The 23431-nt window shown below is 50.1% G+C and overlaps 2 protein-coding genes across 2 annotated transcripts; one reads left to right on the forward strand and one right to left on the reverse strand.

Moving 5' to 3' along the window:
- Positions 1 to 1761: 1761 nt before the first annotated feature.
- FICD (FIC domain protein adenylyltransferase) lies at positions 1762 to 4315 on the forward strand. Its single transcript, XM_084272089.1, has 2 exons — positions 1762 to 2056; positions 3227 to 4315. Exons 1-2 carry the CDS (start codon positions 1765 to 1767, stop codon positions 4300 to 4302), a joined length of 1368 nt encoding a protein of 455 aa, XP_084128215.1. The 5' UTR covers positions 1762 to 1764; the 3' UTR covers positions 4303 to 4315.
- A 580-nt stretch (positions 4316 to 4895) lies between these two features.
- SART3 (spliceosome associated factor 3, U4/U6 recycling protein) lies at positions 4896 to 23049 on the reverse strand (the record flags this gene model as incomplete). The annotated part of the gene is made up of 20 exons (XM_084272090.1): positions 4896 to 4960; positions 6445 to 7731; positions 8354 to 8541; positions 9881 to 10033; positions 10715 to 11160; positions 11898 to 12063; positions 12414 to 12490; positions 12897 to 13009; positions 13280 to 13389; positions 14524 to 14582; positions 14794 to 14871; positions 15277 to 15384; positions 15765 to 15903; positions 16547 to 16702; positions 17796 to 17920; positions 18699 to 18804; positions 19763 to 19947; positions 21264 to 21368; positions 21925 to 22051; positions 22873 to 23049. The coding sequence occupies 19 exons, from the start codon at positions 23047 to 23049 to the stop codon at positions 7551 to 7553; spliced, it is 2799 nt and encodes a 932-aa protein (XP_084128216.1). The 3' UTR covers positions 4896 to 4960; positions 6445 to 7550.
- Between the last annotated feature and the right edge of the window lie 382 nt (positions 23050 to 23431).

Here is a 23431-nt window from a genome sequence, read left to right on the forward strand (position 1 = left end):
CTACAAGAAAGACACCAAGGTCCTCAAGCCAGAGACCAGCAGACAGGCTGGGGAAAGGGCTGGAGAGCAGCAAACCTTCCGAGGAACCACTGAGGGAGCTGGGGGTGTTCAGCCTGGAGAAGAGGAGGCTGAAGGGAGACCTTATCACTGCCTACAGTTACCTGCCAGGAGCGTGTAGAGAGGTGGAGGATGGTCTCTTCAGCCAGGGGACAGGCCCAGGGGGATGGACTCAAGCTGCACCAGGGCAGGGTCAGATCAGAGACACTGGGAGAAGATTCCTCACAGGAAGGGTTACCGGGCGCTGGGACAGGCTGCCCAGGGAGGGGGCTCAGCCACCGGCCCTGGGGGTGTTTAACCGACGGGCGCTCCGGGATGGGGGCAAGCAGGGGGCGATGCGGCTGGACTCGGGGATCTCAAAGGGCTTTTCCAGCCCGGTGCCCGCGTGGCAAATCACTGCCGACCGCCTCACCCGGCACCGAAACCGCAGCGAACCACACGCAACCCCTGAGCCGTTCCCTCCCCCCATCAGCTTCACCACGTCCCGCCGCCCACCCCGAGGGAGGGAGGGGGGGAGAGAGGGGGCCCCGCTCCGCGGCACCGCGCCCCTCGCCCAATCCCGCTGCCTGGGGCAAAGAGCCCCTGAGCGCCGCAGCAGCTCCGCTCACCAGCGCACCCCACGCGGACTGACCGGCGGGGAGCCCTGGGGACAGTTCTCGGTGCTGCCGCCCGTCGCCTCCCTGCAGAGGGCCGCGCCCATCGGGCGGGCGGCTTGCGGGGCCGGAGCTCCGCCTCGGGGAGAGCGGCAGCGGCCCGGAAGGCCGGAGCGGGAGTAACTGCAGTGTTGCCTAGCAACCGAGAGCGGGCCCGCTTCTATTTAAGCTATAAGAGTCCGCCCCCCTCAGCAATCCTCCCTTCTTATTGGCTGCTCGGACGAGATTGGCGTGAGAGCTGTCCAGTCGCCACCCTCCACGAGCCTCTCCGGTGCCGGGGGCGCGGCGCTACCCGGAAGACGTCGCAGGAAGTCGAGGGGAGGAAAAGGGTAGAACAGCATCCGCTGCGAACACCAATGGGAAAGGAGGAGAGGGGAGGGTCAGCCAATGGCAGGGGGTGAAGGGCGGGGCTCTGGGCTGCTGCGGCCGGCAGCCGGCGGCTCCGGGAGGCGGCGGAGGTGATGGCGGCCCGGGCCGGGGCACCCTGGGGCGGGAACCGGGGGGCGAGGGGCAGCCCGGGCCCTGGGGGCGCCGGCCGCAGGGAGCGCCGGGGGCTGCGGGCACCCGTGCCGAGGCGGGGAGGACCGGCCGGGCGGCGGGAGCCGGGGGTGAGCGCGGCCGGGCTGCGGGGTGGAGAGCGGGGCCGGCGGAGGAGCGGCGGCTGGAGGGCGGCGGCGGGACGCGGGGGCTCGGGGAGGGCTTTCCACGCCGGAGGACGCGCCGGAAGCCTCCGGCTGCTGCAGGCGGGAGGAGCGGGGCAGCCGAGCCCCGGCGGATCCCGGTGCCCGCGGGCATCGCCGCCTCCTCAGGCCGGCGGACCGCGGATCCCGCGAGGCTCGCGGGAGCTCTGCCGTGACGTACTGGGAGGTTGGCGGGGAGAGGCCGGTGCTCGGACTGACCCCGAGAGCCGTGGCAGGGTCCCGGAGACCACGCCTCCAGCCCCGCGGCTGCCTCGCAGCTGCCCCGTGGTGCAGGGCTGTAGCTAACGCGGTGTCCGTTCCCAGGTGGGAGCAGCGGTGAAGGAGATGCCCGTCGCGTCCGCAGCGGGAGCCGGATGAATCTCGTGTCTATGGCGACAGATCCCGAGCTGAAATGGATGATGCTGTGGGCGCGCCTCAGGTGGGCGGCCGTCCTTGTGCTCCTCCTGGGCTGCCTCGTGATGCTGTTGCTCCCGCCTCCTGCCGTGGAAGACCAGTGCCACACCGTGCTCAAAGGACTCTCCTTCCTGAAGAGTAAACTGGGCGCGGGCTCCTCGGGAGTCACCAGATACACCGGACAGACGACCGGACTGAGTGTCACCTCCAGTGAGCTGGAACTACTGGTGCTGAAAGGCAAAGCCGCCCCAGGTGAGAGCGTGTCATACCCCCCACCCCCTCCGCCCAGTTGCTGTGTGATGCTTGAGCACCTGTGCCCCGTAACACTAACAAACTCCCACTGCCAACTGCAACCCAGAAGTCAGACACACCACTGGCAGCAGCCTGACTGCATTCCAGGGCCCTGTGGTGCAGAGGGGTGAGGCACTGGCCTTCTCCCTGCCTTGCTTTGTCTCTTGGAAGTTTCTACTCCCACTTTCCATGCTAGTAAGTTCTGGTTTGGTAACTTGAATGCAGAGCAGTAATGCACGGTAACCTGGGATGCATTAATCCCAAAATCTCAGGTGCCAGACAACTGCCTTTCTGGCAGCAGCAGGCTGCACTTGCTGCCTTTATCAGCCAAGATGTTAATTTAGAAAACATTCAAAAGCTTCATTACAATTCCAGCACTGCATCTTCCTTTGCATTGTTATTGCTGGGAAGATGGAACCATAGGATGGTTTCGGTTGGAAAAGACCTTTAAGAGCATCGAGTCCAACCGCCTGTCCAGCCTCAGTAGGTCCAACACCAATTCACCAAGCACGACATCTCTTCTTTTAAACCCCTCCAGGGATGGTGACTCAACTGCCTCCCTGGGCAGCCTGTGCCCGTATCTGACAGCCCTTTCAGTACAGACATTGTTCCTAATATCCAATATTAGGAACTAATATCCTAAACTGTCCCTGACACAACTGCAAGCCAGTTCCCCCTGTCCTGTCAGTGGTTACCAGGGAGAAGACACCGACCCCCAGCTCACTGCAGCTGCCTTTCAGGGAGCTGTAGAGAGCAGTGGGGTCTCCCCACGAGATGTTTGATAGTTCAATGAAAAAACAGAGAGAAGCGCTGTCAGCAGCCACGGGCTGTGCTTCCAGCAGGAGAACTGCTGTTACTGCCAAGAGGAGGTGTTTAAGGCTCTGGGTCCTTCACTGTAACGGAGGCTGGTGGCCAAAGCGAGCTGTGCTGGGATGGCCAGGATGGCAGTCCTGTGGCCAGCTGAGCGGTGCTGCACACAGATCCTGCCCCACCGCGCTTCCGGGAAACGTGGCATAAGCCTCTTTGCACGTAGCCTGGCACAGTGCTCTGGCAGGGTTCTTAAGAGACCAGCTTTATTTAATTACAGCACCGGTCTCCAGCGGTTATCTAATTCTTATCGGTGCATTTCAGAAGTGAAGTTAGAAGCCAAAGCAGCCCTGAATCAGGCCCTGGAAATGAAGCGCCAAGGGAAGCGGGAGAAGGCCCACAAGCTCTTTGTGTACGCCCTCAAAATGGACCCCGACTACGTGGACGCCCTGAACGAATTCGGTATTTTTTCCGAAGAGGAAAAAGACATCCTGCAAGCCGACTATTTGTACTCCAAAGCTCTGACCATTTCTCCCTGCAACGAGAAGGCTCTGATCAATCGGGACCGGACGCTTCCTTTAGTTGAAGAGATAGATCAGAGGTATTTCAGCATTATCGACAGCAAGGTGAAAAAGGTGATGGCGATCCCCAAAGGCAATTCTGCCCTGCGCCGGGTGATGGAGGAGTCCTATTACCACCACATCTACCACACGGTTGCTATCGAGGGAAACACCCTGACGCTGTCAGAAATCCGACACATCATCGAGACCAGATACGCTGTTCCTGGAAAAAGCTTAGTGGAGCAGAACGAGGTGATCGGCATGCACGCAGCTTTGAAATACGTCAACACCACGCTGGTATCGCGGATAGGTTCCGTGACCATCAGCGACATCTTGGAGATACACCGGCGAGTGCTGGGCTATGCCGACCCAGTGGAGGCCGGGCGGTTCCGAACGACTCAGGTGTTTGTAGGACATCACATCCCACCGCACCCCCAGGACGTGGAGAAACAGATGCAGGAGTTCGTGCAGTGGATTAACTCGGAAGATGCCATGAGCTTGCACCCCGTGGAATTCGCTGCGTTAGCCCACTACAAGCTGGTTTACATCCACCCGTTTGTCGATGGCAACGGAAGGACCTCACGCCTGTTGATGAACCTTATACTAATGCAGGCCGGCTACCCGCCCATCACAATCCGCAAGGAGCAGCGGGCCGAGTATTATCATGTCTTGGAAGTAGCCAATGAGGGCGACGTGAGGCCTTTCATACGCTTTATTGCCAAGTGCACCGAGACGACTCTGGACATGTTGCTCATTGCCACCACAGAATACTCTGTGGGCTTACCTGAAGCGGACGGCAGCGCTGCTGGGTGCAAACAAACCATCCCCGTCAAGACTTGAAGGTTGTGGACATTCAGGAGCCAACGAACGCGTGGGAGAATGGAACCCCAGACCACTCAGTATTCCTGCTGGGAAATAACTCAAGAAGAGGTGTCACTCTTTAGCATTTCGTTTATTTAAAGTGTCTTACATTTGATTAAATTAATATAATTTATTTATATACATTATGCCAAGCTGAAATGTGAACTGTTGATGTTGAGTGTGCACTATAACTTGCTTGTGCTACTGGAAGAAGGCAGGGAGAGGTGTCACAGGGGCTCACCAGGCTGAAGTAGAATTTAATTTCTCCTTAAAAATCAAGCTATGAGAATGTGCTTCAGTCACAAGCCTTCACCTAGTCGGTCAGCTCCACTGTCCTACCTTGTCCAGGAGCTGCTAGGCAAGACAAAGCCTTAACCGAGCTGCTGCGCTTGCATCACCTCTTCCCTGTTCAAAACCCACCCCAAACCAGCAGGTCTCCTAGCTCTGTCAGTCAGAGCCTTCCCTGTCAGGTGCACAGTGCTGACCAGGATGGAGCCAAACTCCACTCCAGCAACAGCCTCTCCCCTGTCCTGGTTGCAGATTCAGTAGCACATCGCACATTTACTTTCAGTGGCTGTTCCTAGGGTGAGTTGTGTACAAGTGGGAAGCGTTTCATTTAGGGTTACAGATGATGTGACTGAAAGAGAGAAGGAAACGCTCTGACTTGTGAGATGCTTTTGTTACATTTTAGCGAGGGTGGCCTCATGCCCCATGGCCACAGCTGCCCCCAGCCCCCTGCTCCTCAGGCAGGAGCCCTGGGACCCCGCCCCTGTCCTAAAGACATTTCAGTTCAGGGTTTGAGAAGAGCTTGGTTCTGCAAAGCATCAGGCAGAAAAAGGTATTATATATAAAATAGCAAGACAACCTTTCTCAGGTGTGAAAATTTGGTAAGAACCGATATAGCAAGTTTGCCAAAAACTTGTCTTTGATTTACAATTAATTATGAGGTCACATTAGCACGCTGTTAACTGCATCGAGCATCACCAGAGGCCTCTGTGCCACAGGGGCAGCTGGCGTGGTACCTGGAAGCTGCTGTGCACATCAGAGCAGCTGCCTGTATCTCTGGTAAAGACACCTGCAGCCCAACAGCAGGTAACAGCTGCCTCCACCCCTGCCTGCCAGGGGCATAATAGTGTTGTTCAGAAAACTTCCAGTGCACCCCAGTTGATGCCACTGCTAAGCTACAAGCCTTTGCAAACACCAGGCCAGCGTGCAGTTTCTTCCCTTCTAACTCACCTGCAAGGTAGTCAGGACACATTTTATACAGACAATAAAGAAAGGAAGGAATTCTTTATGTACTGTGGCACCACTCCCTGCTTATGGACCCATCGCTGCCGCCGGGGAAGCCAACAATAAATGAGGCAGGTCATTCTGTCCTTACAAAGCGTGCTTATTTTTGTAGTGTGAGCTGAGTATAAATAAATTCTGCACTTTAGAGCATGGGGGGAGATGATGTTATTTTAGTAACAGATTAATAAACTATTTTAATATTAAAATCTTTGTTTGGAAGAGGCTGTTGTCAAAGCACTTTTCTACTGCAGTGAACTAAGCAGCAGTCACAGCTCTGTCCATGGAGTTAGCAAGTTACACAGTACATACAGATTCTTGCTCCCTCAAACACTGTACCACAGCCTGGGGCAGTGCAGAGGGCTCTGGAGCAGAAGCCTGGCCCCAGCAGCCATAAGCAGCTCTGCTCATCAGAGGGGGCAAGGCTGGCAGCAGCATTCCCAGCCCACAAACCAAAGGTACAAATTGAATTGTGGGTAGAATGTTTCTAAACTGATTTTGATACAACCCCATTTACCACCAGTACAACGCTGCCTGGCTGGCCCAAGGGGCCAGCGTGGAAATAGCCACACACTGTACTGCTGCCGAGCATCGACACAACTTGGCTGTGTGACCACAACTGCTGCAGGTCCGTGGGCCAAAGCTACTGAGCAGGCTCATTGTTTTACAGTAGAGCCAAGTCAAAGCAGTGCTGGAAAGTCGTGTTTGCTTGCAGCAGTGCTAGCATCGTATGAGTGGACTCAGAACCAGGGTCAGCCCCTGCTTGTGCTGACTCCCAGAGTCAGCATCAGTTTTAGCCAACAAGCAGCCATATTTCTATCCAAGATCACGTACCAGATTATTTTAAAGTCTAAGGTGATCACTGAATAGTTCCAGAATATTCATACTTGATGGGATGAACATTTAAAAGGTATATGAAGTGCCACCGTGTATCTCAGCACACCTGAGAGGTGAGGTACATCGGTGTCGCCCAGCTGCCATAAGAGAAGTGCAATTCCACCACCTACATTTAAACAAAAGCAACAGTATTTATAGAAAACCTTTTAGCACTCGAGTTTAATAAACCAAGAAACATCAGCTTGCACTTCACGTTTGTACAAAACCATACAGAAACCACCTGCAGAACACGTATGAGCCAGCTAACTAGCAAAACCAACCAAAAAATAATTAAAAAATAATAATAAATGGTCCTCAGCAACAGCATGTACAGCTTTTATGGGAAAGAAAAGTTACCAGGTCTAAGTATTATCTCATGACACTTAAAAATAACAACTCGAATGTCTTTTACAAATACACAATATAAAAAACAGGTCAACTTGAACAGAACAGTAACTGCATACATATATATGTATATTTGTGTATATACATATACACACATATGTATAGAAACTCTCCCAATACTAAAATAGGCCATTGTGGTGAAGTTACTAGCATCTTGCTGTTGAACTCTCAATGGAAGGAGATGGATGTCCCTGGGTGCATGTGTTTGGGTGTAAAATGGGGTGGTTTGTCAGAGAGAATGACTGCAATCACAATCCAAACCCGACCAGTGGAGCATGACAAGGTTATCACCTGGCTTTCACGTTGCATCTCATTCGTTAATGAAAGAGAAATATTTGCAAAGTATTCCTAAAACTTGATGTGGCATCCAACCTGCACAGGAAGTATTTCCCCCCTCGTTAACCCTCAATATGAGGAATCCTATAACGCCATTTTACCAGAACATCATGTAACATTTTGCTCTTGGAGGAAAACAAAAAGAAAATGCAACTGGATTTGTACCATCCTACAGTGATCTCTGTGAGTGCAGCAGCAGTCCAGAACGGTATTTACATGTGATTGTGACTGGCGTTCTCTCCTTGCTAGCATAAGGACACAACATGGCTTCCATAAAGGCAATTCACATTTTTTACCAAACCTGCTGATTGCATACTTTTTGCTCACTTTTTCAGTAGCATCTTGGCAAAATCAGCATTGGACATCTTTTTAGGCTCCTCAGGGGGGTTGGATGAAGTTGCTGGTGAGTTCTGGACCATCCCATTCTCAGCCTTGGCCACAGGAGTACTCTGACGCTGTAACGCACGAGGCATCATCGAAAGCTGTGTCCTGCCCTTTCCTCGCCTGCAGAACAGAAAGTGACATTTAAAGATACCCCAGAGTACTCTGAGCATACTGGTTTAGCTTGGGGAAACAGAAAGGACTCTGTTCATCGTGAGGAACACTTGTCTAAACATTATTCCTCTCCTTTGTTTCAGAAATAAGTAGCACAAAGCTTTCCACGGCGTTCCCTTTGAAATTGTATACCTGTGTCCCTGCAGAAACCAGCCCCAGAAACTGAAGCTCCACAGTTCATCTCCGGAGCACACACAATACAATGCTGACGTAATGCCAAGCAGCAGGAGCACTCCAAGAGACCAAAGAGCAACTTAATGCTCACTGTGAACAACAGCTGGTTCTCCCACAGGAGAGCACACGGAAGTTATTACCGCTCAGGGGTAACATCAGAGCCAGGGGGATGTAACCCCAATATGATACCCGCAGTCACTACAGATCTGTTTCTAGCAGTAACATAAAGAACAAAAAAATCCACGTTTTCCCCCCTCATTCAACCTGATTTTTTTTATGGTTCAGCACTTTTTAAACATTCTCTCCCGTTCCAGGTAAGATCCCTCCATTGAAGCATAAAGAAACCCAGCGTTTTCTTTGCAAGCTCTGCCACGCTGCCCCCCTCGTGACTACTTACGCTCCATAAACCTGTCGTGGGACCGCGAACTGCGAGGCTCTGCCTGGCTCGGGCTTGTCTGGCAGCTTTCGGAGAGGTGGGTTACTGATCGCCACCTTGATGACATGTTCCTTCACTGTCAGGCCATCCATTTTCAGCACAGCCTGTGAGGCCTGAGCTTCGTTTTCGTATTCCACATAGGCCAGGCCCTAAATATGGAGAAGGGGTAACCTACATTAGGAGTTTTTCTCTGTCTCTGCACAACAGATTTTGCTAATAATTTGGCCAACAGCTAAGAAAAGCATACAGAAAGCAGACCTAGACATGGCAAGAAGTCCCAGTATCCTTTAGGTAAAAAGAAGTCTTCTCTACACAAATCCACAAGCCACATTTCTTGACTCGTTCACAATGTCCTAATTTGTGGATAAGGTTTATAAAACCAGAAAACAAAAGAGAACTGACAAGCACTGTCTCTACAGAGCCCAGCACCACTGCCCTGAGCGCAGGGAGTGGTGACTACAGTGGTCTTTGCTGGCAGCAACTCCATGATGACTTCCCGGCATGCCAGCTGCTGACCAATTGCTGCTGGCGTACCCTCGGTATTGGGGGTCTCATTTCCAGCCAACAGACACAGGGACACCCCAGCATCTGCTTCAGCAGGCTCCTACAGAGCATAGTTGGGAGGCATCGCCTCCCGGTTCCATTAGTTTTCAATGACACTCAAGCCCTTCAGCTATATTTTCAGGTCATCCATTTCACAGGAGAAACTGTATTTTGTGTAACATTTAAAGTCCACAAAGTGTTTGTGGTTTAGGCAGAATCCCAGCTCAAACTAAGCTGCAGCATGGCTTGCAAGATTAGGGGTACACACGGAGGTTATGAGGTATGCAGGCAACAGGAACCACACTGGAGCAATTCTAGCCAAGAGCTAGAAAATACATTTTTAAGACTACACATGCATTGTTACCAGGATGGCACCTATTGCAAGTGTCAGGTAGAATTATGGGAGAGCAGCAGCTAGTTTGGAGTCTCATATTTAACAAGGAGTCAGTTATTCCTGGACGGATATAACAAGCCCTGCCTGAGAGAGGTGGCTCATTTCTCACTGGTAAAGCTATTACTGCAGCAGGTGTTAGAACAATATCCTCAGGAAAACCAGAGAAAAAGGAGGGGAACTGGTTGTACCAGGGGAACTCTATCTCATCTGTTAATTCAAAAACAAATACTCTTTGCAGACTTACTAACACCTCCCATTACTATTATCCTGAAAGCGCTGTGAAAAGTCTTCCCCTCCTCTATCGCATTCATCTCACACATTTTTCTTGTGCAATTTAGCAAGTATTTTGGAAACATTCCTCTTCCCCTCTTACCTATTTCTTGGCACAAAGGCATGCCAGGCTGTATAAATCCCAGTATTTCTAACAAGTTTCAGCATAAGGCCAGGTTGGCAACTTTGAAAATACAAAACTGACTCTTTGTGCCCAGACCTCACAAAGAGTTTCTCTTTGACGGAATTCTTAAAACGAAAAGTGCACTGAGGGCACCTACCTTGGGTTTCCCAGCTCGGTTGGTGACCAGCCGAATATCTTTCACATTCCCATGGGCTTTACACAAGTCTTCCAGCTCTTCCTTGGTGCAGGAAAACGGCAAGCCTGATATAAACAATTTATGCTTCTCCAGTGTAGTGCTATACCTGAACACCTGAAGAAGAGAAAAGGCTGTTAGATACACCCAACCAGAGACTCCCAAGGATCCAAAGGCTTATCAGAGTACTTCAAATCTGCTTGATACAATACCTTTGGGTCATGAGTAGTACCTCGAAAGATATTTGCATATGACCACACAGGCATACAGTAAGGAATTGCAAGTAATTCCAAGAACTGAGACGCTTCTGAACACCACCGTCTCCCTCACAACAAGGAGGGCCATCAGTAATGCCTTCTTGCTCAGTTGTCGCCATCTGAACCACTAAGTTTTTCTCTGCAGTAACTCCATCAAGCAGAAACCCCACAATTATACAACCCATCCCTGGTACAGACCATTAAGAACCAGTGAGCTGTGCGACCAACACCCAGTGCTGTATGACTCAGCCAAAAGACAGACTCTGCAGAGTGAGATGCTGGAGTTGGAATCCGGGCACCTCGCCCCAGTAACACGCCGCTCAGATCAGCGGAGATCTGCCAGTGGCGACGCTGCCTCGTGGCAAAGTACCACAAGGCACACGAACTCCCAGACAGTTTCACTGCCAAGACGTAACGTCACCCTTCCCAGCCAGCACAGCATGAACTCATTAGGTACAAGTCCTCTGGAAACAACCCACTCTGCTGGCTTTCCTCTGCACTCCCACTCCTCAACCTGGTACTTCCAGGAACAGAAGTTTACCTTAAAGTCTGGATTCTTGTTCTTGTCGATGCATGGAGAAACAAACATCGGTCTTCCCTCCACAACTTTACGATCCAAGCCGAGAGCTTGGACAGCAGATTTTTCTTCCTTGAATTCTACGTAGCAGTAGCCCCGGAAAGTCCCCTTGTTGTTGAACACCGGACGAATTTCTGCTACCTCCCCACAGCTCTCAAAGAGCTCTTTCAGTTTCACTTCAGGATCTGCCATGTTGTAGGAAAGGTTGCTGACAAAGACAGTGAAGTTATCTTTGCTGCTGTCATGTAAAACTTTGGGGATGTCTTTTCGACTGGTAGATGCCTTTTCCTTTTGGTTTGCTGGGTGACACAGCTTCTCAGGCCCACTTCTTCCAAAAAGCCCGGTTTCCACCTCCATGTCTTCGAGGAGCACGCTGTCACCATCTCCCTTGTGTCTTTTGCTGGGCTGCTCTGCTGATGAACAAAATTGAAAGTCTTACTAGAAAAAAACTGACACCATTTCATTCAGCACTGAAACTCCACTGTCCTCCATTACCACTAACGGAGATAGGAACCAGCATGTGAAACCACGGATGCAGTGGCAGCTCTTAGAGACACCACATAGAACTGCCTCAGGTTTTTAAGAACGAGCACTAACAGATTATTGACCAAAGACATCACAGATTTAGATGAAAGCAGCAGGGAGATTTTCTTCCCTTTTTCTGCCACCTACAGCTCCTGATTCATGTTCTTTCTCTTTGTCTAATCGGACTTTTTATTTTTTACATGTGAAAACCACAAAAATATAAAAGCTCCCAGAACTCTCCAGGGCAGCAATCCATTAAAATCTTTGTTACCACCTTCCAAGGGACAGCTACAACACCAAATAACCCAATTTAGACAGGTGCCTCCGTGTCATTTGATGACTCAGGAAAATTACTTCTAAAACACCAAAACAACCACTATTTCTCTGAAATAAGAAAAATCTTTAAAAAAACCCCAGAGAACCTCTTATAAACATAGAATTCTGTTTATCCAAACCCACTTAGTCTCACTTTCATTTCACTACCACAAAGATCTCCTACGAGAAAGAGACCCTGAATATACACCAACTCAGCAGACACCAGCGGTGGCCCTTCCTCATCTGCCTCTAACTGAAGGGAGGGAATAGATAAACCCAATCTGTAGTAGCTGGGTTATATTTTTACCTTCTTCTTGCCCCCATTCACCATCATCATCATCATCTGCTTTGCGCTTGTCTCCAATCCTGGTTTTTTTGGCCTTTTTGGAAGCTTTCTTCTCTGCCCGAGCCTGTTTCCGTTGCTCAGCTTTCTCCTCCTCTTGCTTTGCCAGAGCAGCTTCCTTCTCAGCAGCCTGCAAATATGAAAGATTACGTTTTTTCTCTAGTGACCACAGACTTCAGAGCATTCTTACACACTGTCTTCCAGGGTTCTCCCCTAAGCTCCACGAAAACACAGAGCTAACAACTCAGTTGTTTGCTCCTACAGCTTTCCTGTAGTGTGGTTTACTCTATCACCCAACAGGTCAAAATGTGGAAGGTAAGAGTCATCAAAAGACATTAACCACAGGTTTAAACTAATAGTTCTGAGGCTTTACAACAATTCAGGGTTATCTATGGGAACCAACAATAAAATCTGACATTTATGACCTTAACACAGGTTGTTTCCTACAAACTGCTTAGGTAGTTCATAGAAAGTTCTGACCTTTGCTCTTTGTTCATTAACTCGAGCTAATCTGTTTTCTGTTTTTTGAACAGCTGCATCCCAATCTTCCAATGTTCCTAAAGGATAGAAAAAAGTAAATCTAAAAAATAAGCTTTGTATTTAGCTTTCCCATAATTTGAAAATAGAACTCTGGAGAAAAAGAGTCAGTAAGTTCATGGAACTCACTCTTTGTATTAGCCATTACACATGAAAACACTAAAAATAACGAGTAGCCTTCAAAGAAAAATAAAACCCAAGAACAGCAGAAAACTCTTTACAGAATGACACTCCCAAAAGGCATGGGAAAAAACAGTAGTTTCAGCAGGCTCCAATTCAGGCTAGAAAAGGAAAGATATCTGCCTGTGTATGTTACATCAGTGAAAATAAAAAAGCCTTCACCAGAACACAAACCATGAGATCGAAATCCACTCTGTATCACTGCACACTAAATAGGGTGGGTAAGATGAGACAAAGCAGTTTTACCTTCTATTCTCTCCAGGGTGAGCAGCACCTCACAGACGTGCTCTGGATAGTCACTGGTGCACTGCACAGCACGGTGCAAGGCCTTCCTGCAGTGCTGGGTATCGCCGTGGGCTCTGCAGGAGAGAAACCCTGCCAGTAAGGGCCAACCCTCCACGTCAGGATCACACAACCAGACAGTTAATTACGTTCTACACCACTGTTTTCCCTCCTTCCCCAGCTTGTTGCTGTAACGCTGCTGAAATACACCACAGAGATGCTGTAAGCACCTCAAAAGGGCACTGCGGACTCATATGAAGAATACCCTTACTAAGCACCTAAGTCTTGTCTCATTAGACAAGGAAACTAAAAGGCTAATTAATTCTTTGAAGCAGAGAAGCTCTCACCTTTCTAGGTTGTAATACTCCAGCCACATGTTAGCATATTTGGCATTTCCTTTAGTCATGATGTTGTCCCAGAGCTCTCGGGCTTTCTGCATGTTGTTACATAAACGGGCCTGAAACAGCATCCAGAGAGTAATTCCAAAGTGTAATTCAGGATCATTTACTCGACAACATCACCCCCCCCCCACCTCCCCAGGAAGCTACCACAGCCAACATGCAGGCCTGGGAAGTTACACCTGCTCCTTAGAGTGAGCAAAGCAAGTGCCTAATGCAATCCTACCACAAACTGACACTTCCCTACTACCTGCCTGGGTTGCTGGCTCCCACACGCAGCTTGTTTTGGTCATTAGAAAATAAAGTAAGATTCTGGATTGTTCCTTTGGCTGTTACTGATGAATGTACCTAACAGAGCACTTCAACCCAAGCACAGCTCACAGCAAGTGCTTGGGAAAGGGAGCAGTGGGAGAGGGGAAACTGAGTAAGAGACCCAAGCGGGACTCACCTAAGCCAACTGTAGAGGCACAGCAGCACACCGGGCAGCTGACTTACTAGAACTGCTTTAGCATAAGCTGATTCACACCCACTTTCTCCCTCTGGCTAAGTGGACAGGAAGTGAAAGTAATTCGTTCCAATTCAGGCCCACGTTGTTCAGGAGGATGACAACACCCCACACTTTGGCAAGCCATCCCATGCCTTACACCCAGAGAAGTTACAGCACAGAAGTAACATGTCTTATCCTGACTCACCAGCTAGGGGGTGGTGACACACAGCTGGGAGAGCTGACCCCAACTGACCCATGGGATATCCCACACCATGAGGACATACAGCTAGGGGAAGGAGGAGGAAGCAGGGGACACGTTTGGAGAAATGGCGCTTGTCTCCCCAAGTCATGCTATGTATGATGGAGCCCTGCTGTCCTAGAGATGGCTGAACACCTGCCTGGATGGGAAGTGGGAGTGAATTCCTCGTTCTGCTTCGCTTGTACACACAGCTTTTGCTTTACTTACTGAACTGCTTTTATCTAAACCCACAAGTTTTCATTTTAACCCTTCCAATTCTCTCCCCTGCCCAGTGGGGGTGTGGGTGAGCAGCTGGCAGGGGCAGGCTCAGTTGCCAGCTAGGGTTAAAGCGTGACCACTACCCAGACAGAACACCAAGGTACAAGAAGACTGTGTTCTGTGGTTGGATGTTAAAGTGACCGATGTCCTCTAGTCTAGCCATTTAAGTACAGCAGAGAAAACCATCACCTCAACTCTTGCCCAGTTCTGCATGATGGTGCAGGACGGATCTCCACTTTCACTGAACCCTGGGAATAACAAGAAGTACTGTTTGAAAACAGCTCTTGGAAATCAAGCGTTTATCACACAACTTCTGCAGCATAGATGAAACATTTACCATTTGTAACATTCTTAAACCACTCAAGGCACCAGAAGACAAACTAAACACAGTGTGGGGAACTGGCTTTATAAAGATCATCCTGAACAAGAGAAAACAATATATTGGATGATTTAACTTACGCTCTTCTACTTCTTGCTTCAAATACTCCACAGCACGGGCAAAGGCAGACCGCAGCTCTTCCAGTTCTTTACTCGAGTCTTTAGAGTAAAAAAGAACAAACTGCCTTAAAGTAAGAATTTAACTTTTGTCTCACCTAAACACGTCTTCCCTAACATCTGCAATGACTGGTGGAGGAGGGGACAAAGTTTATTACTTCAGAACGTCCCACTACATGTATAGTAATAAAATAATAATAATAATAATAATAATAATAATAGAGTACCCAAGACATAAGGAAGGGCATTTTTATGAGAGCACAATCTATTCTGCCAGCAAGTAGCTGCTGGTTTGAACCAACTGAGTTCACCTATCTTATAGTCACTCACTGGCCAGAAGGGAAGTTTTGTGGAAGATCAGAAATTACTGTGAGATTTTTTATAAACATAACACTAGCAAGGTTCACAGAAAACAGCTGAAATATTTATTCACATGTTATGTCATACCTTGTGTAAAATCCACCCGTCTCCTCAGGTAATCAAGATACGCCTGCCAGATTTCTACATAGTCCGTTGCCTGAATAAAACCTGCATTCAGAGCTTTCTCAAACATTTCTGAAAGAAATGAGTGGGAAAAACAGCCACACAAACATACTTAGTTCTCAAATACTGACAAAACTAGCAAGCTACAATGTACAGCACAATGGAGATACTTCACACTTCCAGCAAGACAGGGAAACAGAAGAAATCCTACATACGCTAAATCAGTTTAGGAAGTGAACGTAAGAGCCAGCTGAATTCAGTAATGTTCATGCAAAGCTGAAGTAAAATTCTTGCTCAGAATCGAAGCTGCTCAGCAAAAGCAGCTTTGCCCTAGGAGCTCACAACCAAACAGTTCCTCAGCTTTAAGACTGTTGCAGCAGGATGAAAACACATCCTACAGGTCACTGTTATTCAGAGCACGAAGAAGCCTTGCTGAGACAGTCTTTCTTTACCAGAAATAACGCTGTGATCGACTCTGTGCCTCTCCATTGCCAGAAGGTATCGAATCCACAGCCCGACCGTCCAGGGACAGTTCCTAACAGCGCGGTCATGAGCGGACAAGACCAACTCTTTCACTTTCAGCTGCCGGTCCTGAAATACAACAGAGTTTTCAGTTTGTGTTAGCCAGGGAGCCCATCTAGGACACACCAGCTGATAAAGAGCCGACACTTTACAACAGTACTTCCATTTTATATTCGAAAAGCTAAGAAGAGTAGTGTGGTTTGTATTCTGTAGTCCTAAAAACCCAGTGAACACCTTCAAAATAGAAGGGATATGCTCAGGACCAACACGAACAAGAGCTCCACACCACATTCACAGAATCGTCAGGGTTGGAAGGGACCCCAAGGATCATAGAGCTCCAACCCACCCTGCCACAGGCAGGGCCACCAACCTCCAGGCCTGGATCTACACAAGGTTGCCCAGGGCCCCATCCAACCTGGCCCCATTGAGCCTGCAGTACCTAAGTGTGTGCCTCTAACCAAATCAGGCAGGTGTTTTTGGCCCATGATTTAAAAATAATAAAGGCACCAAGTAAATTCCCAACTGTTCTTTGGATGTTTAGGAGAGGAAAGGATATAGGCAGGTGCACACACACAGTTCAAGGGAGGGAGGTGCTGTTCCAACCACAACCTGAGGTGGAAATTACTCGGCATTCATTAACAGCCACTAGGATTTACAACAGAAAAAAAAAGAAGGAAAATAAGCCCCCAAAGCTCTGGGGTTTTTTCCTTACCAAATACTGATTGTAGCGTGCCCACAGATCTGGTACAAGGCAGTTCTCAGCCAAAGCCCTCTCATAGATCAACTGAATGCGAGCTGGATCACCTGCTTTCATTTCAAAATCAATGTAAGCCTGATACTCGGCTAGCTTTGGCGTTTCAGCACCCAGCTATGAAACAGAGAAACAAAAAAAATTAGTGCCTTTAACAAAAAAGGATTCAAACAGTTCAATCAGTGCTCAGCAGGCCTCATGCAAAGTTTCACACAAGAGCTTGACCTCTTGTCCTGGTTTCAGTCAGGATGGAGTTAACTTATTTTGTAGCAGCGGATGGAATGCTGTGTTTGAGAGTTAAAATGAAAGCAGTGCTGGTAACACCCTGATGTTTTCAGTTGCTGTCAGACAGTCAAGGACTTTCTCAGCTCTTCATATTTCTCTATTAATGAGAAAGGATGGGACGAAGCCAGGACAGGTGACCCAAACTGGCCAAAGAGAGTATTCCATGCCAATTCCGTCCTGCTCAGTATAAAGGGGGGCTGATGGGAGGAGGAGCAGGGGCGGCTCTGGGACACGCGGTTCTTGGGGTTGGGTCAGGTTCCGGCACGGCTCTGGGTGGCACGGCCTGAGCTGTGGGTTTGGTGAGAAACTGCATTGTGTAGCAACAGCTTCATAGATTTTTTGCTCTAAAGACCTGTTGGCATTGTTGTATTTTATCTTTCTGCTATTTAGTAAACTATCCTTATCCCAACCCACGGGCTTTTGGTTTCTTGGTTTTGGGGTTGTTATTTGCTCCTTCCTTTTCCCTTCCCTTGCCTCACCGCCTCCCCCCCCGCTTCTCCCCCTGCTCTTGTCCTTTAAAGAGCAGGCAGCTGCATGGATCTCGGCTCTCAGCCAGTGTAAAACCAAGACACCTCTACACGTCAGCAGCTTTTGATTGTCATGTGTGTCCAAATTCCACCCCAGTTCTGACTCATTCCAATTCCTACTTATTCCTCTTAGCACACTCCTCAGCACTGGAAGGAACAGCCAGAGCACTTGTGCACCTTAGGGAGCCTGACACAGCTGGTAAGATTCAAAAGCCTCCAGTATAACCAGTTGTGAGGCTTCTTGTCTCACACTGCTTAGAGCTGGACGAGCCACCTACCAACACACAGCTGCTTTGTTTTTGTGACTAGAAAAATAATAAAGCTTGGAGGGGGAAAAAAAAGTCACCCTCAAACAATTAACTCTTAGCTTGAGAGCAAGGTGTAAATAACAGAATTACCAGTGCCTCTTCATACGGTTTACACTTCTCCAGTTGCTGTAGAGCTTTTTTGTAATTCTTTATTATTGTTTCTGGTATCGGATCTTCTGACCACTCCTCGTACTCGGCAAACGAAGCCTCCATATCTATTGGAACAGACAGGAAACTCCAGTGATAATTCACTGGACTAATCCCCAACATTCAACCTCTATTTGATTCCAACACATTTGTGTTTCTGCCTACACTTAGGTATCAGGTCTGACACACCACCGCATGTTCACGGGACTCAGACACTGCATCTGACACAGCGCTGCAGGGGGTTGCACAGCAAGGGTTTGCTAGCAGGGGGGCTATAGGGTTGGTTACTGTGAGGAGCTGCTAGGAGCTTCCCACGTGTCCAACAGAGCTAACACCAACTGGCCCCAAGATGGACCTGCTGCTGACTGAGGCCACTGGAGAGGGTGGTGGAACCTCTGGGATAATGTATTTAAGAAGAGGGTGGGCAGGGGGAGGAAAAAACCCAGCAGCAGAGCGAGTGCTCTTCCTGTCCTTATCTCAACCCAGGAGCTTTCTGCTCTATTTTCTCTCCCTGGTCCAGCTGAGGAGGGGAGAGACAGAGCAGCTGTGGGGGGCACCTGACCTCCAACCTAGGTCAGCCCACCACAGGTACATGACGACACAAACTCAGGACAAGTTATGTTAAAGTTACAGATTTTGATTTAGACAAGGCAAAACGGAAAGATTTTCCCAAGGCTTTAAAGAAGAGACCAACCCAAAGTCTTTCGGTATGCAAATGAAAAGTCAAAAACCCCTTTCTCCTCTACAGCTGCAGTCTGTGTTATACCACAGGAATAACCATGGCTAACACCAGGTCGCCGTTACGCAGCGTATCCACGCCATCTCTCCCAGTGCACCAGCTCTTACCTAACAGTGGGATCCCCAGCTGGCGCCCAAACAGCGTGTGGATCTTCTCAAGCTGGCTGCAGAGCATCTGCTGCTGCTCAGGCGATGGAACGCTGCCAGGAGCTGGCTACAAACAAAAGGATTGAAACGTAATCAGTTCCCTCAAGCTGGAGCTGATGAACATGAGGGGGGATTGTTTATGGGGTGGGGGCATCTGGGCTCCACATGGCTACGCAATCCTTGAAGGACTGACACAGCCAACTTGTGTTATGGGTCACTGCTGCCAAAGGCAAGACTTGGAACTTCCTAGACTCAGAGGCTGGGTGAACATGAAAAACATTACTCACTCAAAGCTGACACACACATAGGGAAATGATAACCTGAAAAAAAAACACATCAGCAGCATGTGACCATGTGGTTTCACAACCCTCCTGGGGCGTGCAGTAAATCCCTCATGTGCTCATATGGTTTAAAACTTCCACATGTGTGAATGAGAGGGTGCTCTCCCATTACTCCCTTGTTAGAGTGTTTCATAAACCAGTTTGGGTTGGGAGGGACATTTACAGATCACCTAGTTCCACCCCCCTGTCCCACCACAGGCAGGGACATCATTTAACTTCCAAATCTTATGTAACAAGTGACAAAGATAAACAGAAATATTGGTGTTCCAGATGTCTTGTAATGGTTATCTTTTGCAGGTGCAAAACAGGAGGTTCCAGGGATAACAAACCATCACCCAAAAGTCACAAAAAGGGCAAAATACTGAAGGAGTTAAAAGCTGAAGTAGAAAACAAGTCTAGAAATACAAACACGACTGACTATGCACAAAAATATTCACTGGCAAGAACATTATTTCCCAATGAAGTTGGACAATTTAAAGTTCTTCTCGGCAGCTGGAGCTGATGCAGCAGCACGAGGCTCTCTACGCTCCTGTAAACACAATTCTGTCACTCCACTCTCCCAGACAGCTGAAAACAACGAGCCATGCTTGACAGTCTCTTTTCTCCCAAGGAGCTGGTGAAGGGGCAGCACAAGATGACTGCAGAAGTGATGCCAACACAACCTGTTGCTGCCAAGGGCCTCACCTGCGCCGTCTCCAGTATGGCGTTCTCAAACTCGCGGTACGCTTCCCACAGCGCCGTGCCTTTCGTCACGTGCAGCCCCACCGCCGTCAGCGCTCTCTCGAATATCGAGCGAACCTTCTCGATTCCTCCTTCCTGACCGATGCCGCCAATCGAATACTGGGCATATTCCAGCCAAATTTCAGGACCTAAAGGAGAGTTATGAGGAACAGATGAGCTAATCCCCTCAGAAATAACATAAAAAGCATCTCTGCTCCCACGCAGCTGCACACACACTAATACACGATCATTTTCTTTACCAGCCAACGTAGCAAAGAAAAATGAAAACCTTTTCTTGTACAGTCTCAGTTCAGTACCAGCTGCTACAACTGTCTTCTGAAAGAAGCAGCTCTCGTGGTCACTGCAGACACAGGTTGACTCCTGGATGCCACCTCTGGTACACAAACCATGGACACACCAAGACAACCCCCCCGAGAGCAGCCTGACTTTTCTTGGGCGCACGCGCAGAGCTGGGAGCACAGAGCTGTTGCGCTGCCACAGAACTCAGATTAAAGTAGATCTTTCTCTTTCCACACTCCTGTACTTGTCTGTTCAGCAATCACTCCAGCAGCAGAGCTACGAAGGAGGGGGGTTTGCTGGAAGAGCACTAGCTGCCTGGCACCTCTCCCAGCAGTATCTCAGCATTTCATGTTCAGAGACCCTCACGAGAGGCTAAGCAGCCCAGGGATGTTAGAGTCACACCTCGGCCTCCAGAAGCAGCCCTTCACAGCCCCAAGTGCAATCCACCCTGCAGACCTAAAGGACAGTCCCTCTCAGTTCTTCATCCCTCTGTTCCTTCTCCCTCGAGACTCACCAGCACTGAGGTGAGCTGCACTCATGCTCTAACAGGATGTTCTGTACACAGCTGCTGTGAGGGATTCACCTCAACGCTACCAATCCCTCCCTGCTTGCTCGGGCTTCACGCAGTCAGCGCCTCACCATGGCTACTAAAAGTCTGAAGCTACAGTTGCAGGCAGGTCCTGAAGGACAGGCAGGCGAGACACGATGTACTTCCCTCCCTCTTAACAAGGTGATCAGAGCCTGGCACCCCAGCACAGGTAGGGTTGCTGCCTCACAGGCACTGGCTACGTTCTGAAGGAGCTCTCGGAGTGGAAACAGCAGCGGACACAAAGCTAACCAACACAGAAAAGGTGAAATAAACCTCTTAAAAACACTCACTTTCCTCAAGAAAAGAGCTAAAGAACCTGTAACAGGTAATGAAGAAATCCTTTCTTAAGTGAGTGCAATACCTGCTGCCTTTAGAGAAGCACCAGCACTTTTTTATAAGAGCCTAACGACTGCAGTAGTCCTTACAGCATCACCTTCAAACGGCCTGTAACTCCAGTCCTTCAGAGGATCACTTCCCATTCCTGGTTTTTTGCCTCATTTCTGCACTGTTACAGAAGGAATAACCCACCAGCTGAACGTGACAGAAGACATTTCATAGCACAGGGTAACAACTTACAGATGTAGTCTTTCACAGCTCGCTCAAACAGCTCATAAACCTCCTCTCGCTCAGAGCTTTCAGAAGCCATTTTTATCTCATCCTTCAACCAGTCCAGCCAAATTTCTGAAAGGGAGAAGTTTAGAATACATGGCCAGTGTTCAGAAAAGAAGAAATTAAAAAAAAAAATAATCAAACTGTGGAATTTCTAATGAGAGGTTTTAGCAACAGAATTAGAAACAAGGAGCTGTACCACAGCTGTATGGTAGCAGCCATACAAGCAAATATGTCTGTGGGCTACAGCAGGTCACATCCTGGCAGGAACAACTCCCCCAGCTAACAGATGGACTGACAGGCAGAGACTGGAGTAGTTGGGCACACACAAACCCTTGGCACTCCAGCTTCACTCCACTGCAGCAGCCCCTGGCAGGGGACAGGGCAGGACAACGCAGTTACAAGGAACAAGATGTCAGATTCCTGCAACAGGCTCGCTACCCTGCGCCTGCCAGAGCCCAGGCTCAAGGCTGGGTGGTTACACCAGCAGCATTCAGAGTTTAAAGAGTCCCAATCTGTTCTTCTGAGTTTCTCTGGACTGGAACGCTGTTGTTGAAGCCAGGCCCAAGCACAGGTATTTTACACAGACAGTGGATAAGCAGCGTGGGCTGCATCACAGGCTCCATACCTTCAGTAAGGGGGAAGAGCTCACTCATCTTCTGACGGGCTCTCCGGAGCTTTACCAGCTCTCCTTCCTGGCGCAGCAGCTTTATCAGATCCAAGTGACAGTTATAGTCAAAAGCATTGATGGAAAGCTTTAAAAAACAAAACAAAACAAAACAATGAATACTTTTTAAAGGCACTGTAGAGTGACAGAAATGAAGAAATCAGAGAACACACAGCAGAACAGAACATCCCACCACTGCCTTTTGGGGCACACAAACCTCCTTACACATCCACACAGCCAAGACATCTACCTGCCCGCACAGAGTTACACTGAGCTTCCCTACTGCTTGCCAGACGCTTTCAGGTCACAAGCAGACACTTAGAAAAACCGCCTCCAGGCTCAGCGGAGCTTTAATGCTCAGAGCTCATCCTACATCTGAGCTCCAAAGGTTACTGCTCAGCGGCACAAGCACCGGCACGGGCAGCGCCGCCGCTACCGGCTCCAGGCACAGCCCCGGAGGGGGTGCAAAACAAAGAAACACCTCCTTGAATAGAGCCAAACAGGTATTAGTTTCACCGAAGGTAATAAATAAAAAAACTAAACCGACCCAGAGAGCTGGCACAGCTCAATGAGGGGAGTACAGACCGTCCCCTGCCCTCCCATCGCCCTCTCAGACCCCGCAACGCGCCGATTTCCACTTCGGACACCGAACCCCAGCAGCTGGACAGCTCCTAGAGACACGCAACGCCAGCGGCCCCCAGTTCCCGCGCCGCAGCCGCCTCAAAGCCCCCGCGACGGCCAGGTCTCGCCCGCTTCAGGACGTCCCGTTCTGCGGGACGAGCCTTCCCCGGGGCCGCTGCGCCTCCGGCACAGGGCCCGGCCTCCAACGCCGCGTCCCCCGGGCCAGGAGCCAGGAGCGGGCCGAGGGGCCGCCGCGCCGCCCCCTGCCCACGCTACCGCCGGCCCCACCTGCTCTTCCAGCCGCTGGATCTCGGCCTCGTTCTCCTTCTCCTCATCTTCGCCGTCTCCAGAGGAGTCCGAATCGCCCTCATCCTCCGAGTCTCCCCCCGACTCGGGGTCTCCCTCCGGTAGCCGCTTCTCCTCCTCCGCCGCCGCCGCGGCCGCCTCAGCTCCCGCCGCCGCCATCTTATGCAGCTCCCTCCGCAGCCAGCCGCGCTCCGCCGCCTCGCCGGGGCTGCCCGCGGCGGCGCCCGTCCCGCCGCCGCGCGCTGACAAAGGGCGAGCGCTGCCAGAAGAAGGGCGAGCCGCCTCCCGCAACACCTCCCGGCTCGGCCACGCAGAGAGACCGCGCTGCGGTCAGCGCCGCCGGGGCGAGACGCTGCGTTTCCTCGGTTGAAATACCGGCAGCGCCGCAGCCACCTCGGGTCTTGGCCGCCAGCGGGGAGAGAGGAGGGATGGGGCCTCCGAGGAGTATCGCGGCGTGCGCAGCGCCGCGCCGCCCACCCGCCATATTGAGTGTGGCGGCTGCCGGCGCGCGGGCCGGGTGTCACGATTAAAGCGGCGTCAC

Source organism: Gallinula chloropus (genome assembly GCF_964237585.1).
Source record: "Gallinula chloropus genome assembly, chromosome: 17".
Lineage (NCBI taxonomy): Eukaryota > Metazoa > Chordata > Aves > Gruiformes > Rallidae > Gallinula > Gallinula chloropus.

Excerpts from the sequence above, each read along its gene's own strand:
- FICD (XM_084272089.1), top strand. The coding sequence starts at position 1,765 with ATGAATCTCGTGTCTATGGCGACAGATCCCGAGCTGAAATGGATGATG. Across the intron at positions 2,057-3,226 it reads GAAAGGCAAAGCCGCCCCAG|AAGTGAAGTTAGAAGCCAAA; the intron begins GTGAGAGCGTGT and ends GGTGCATTTCAG.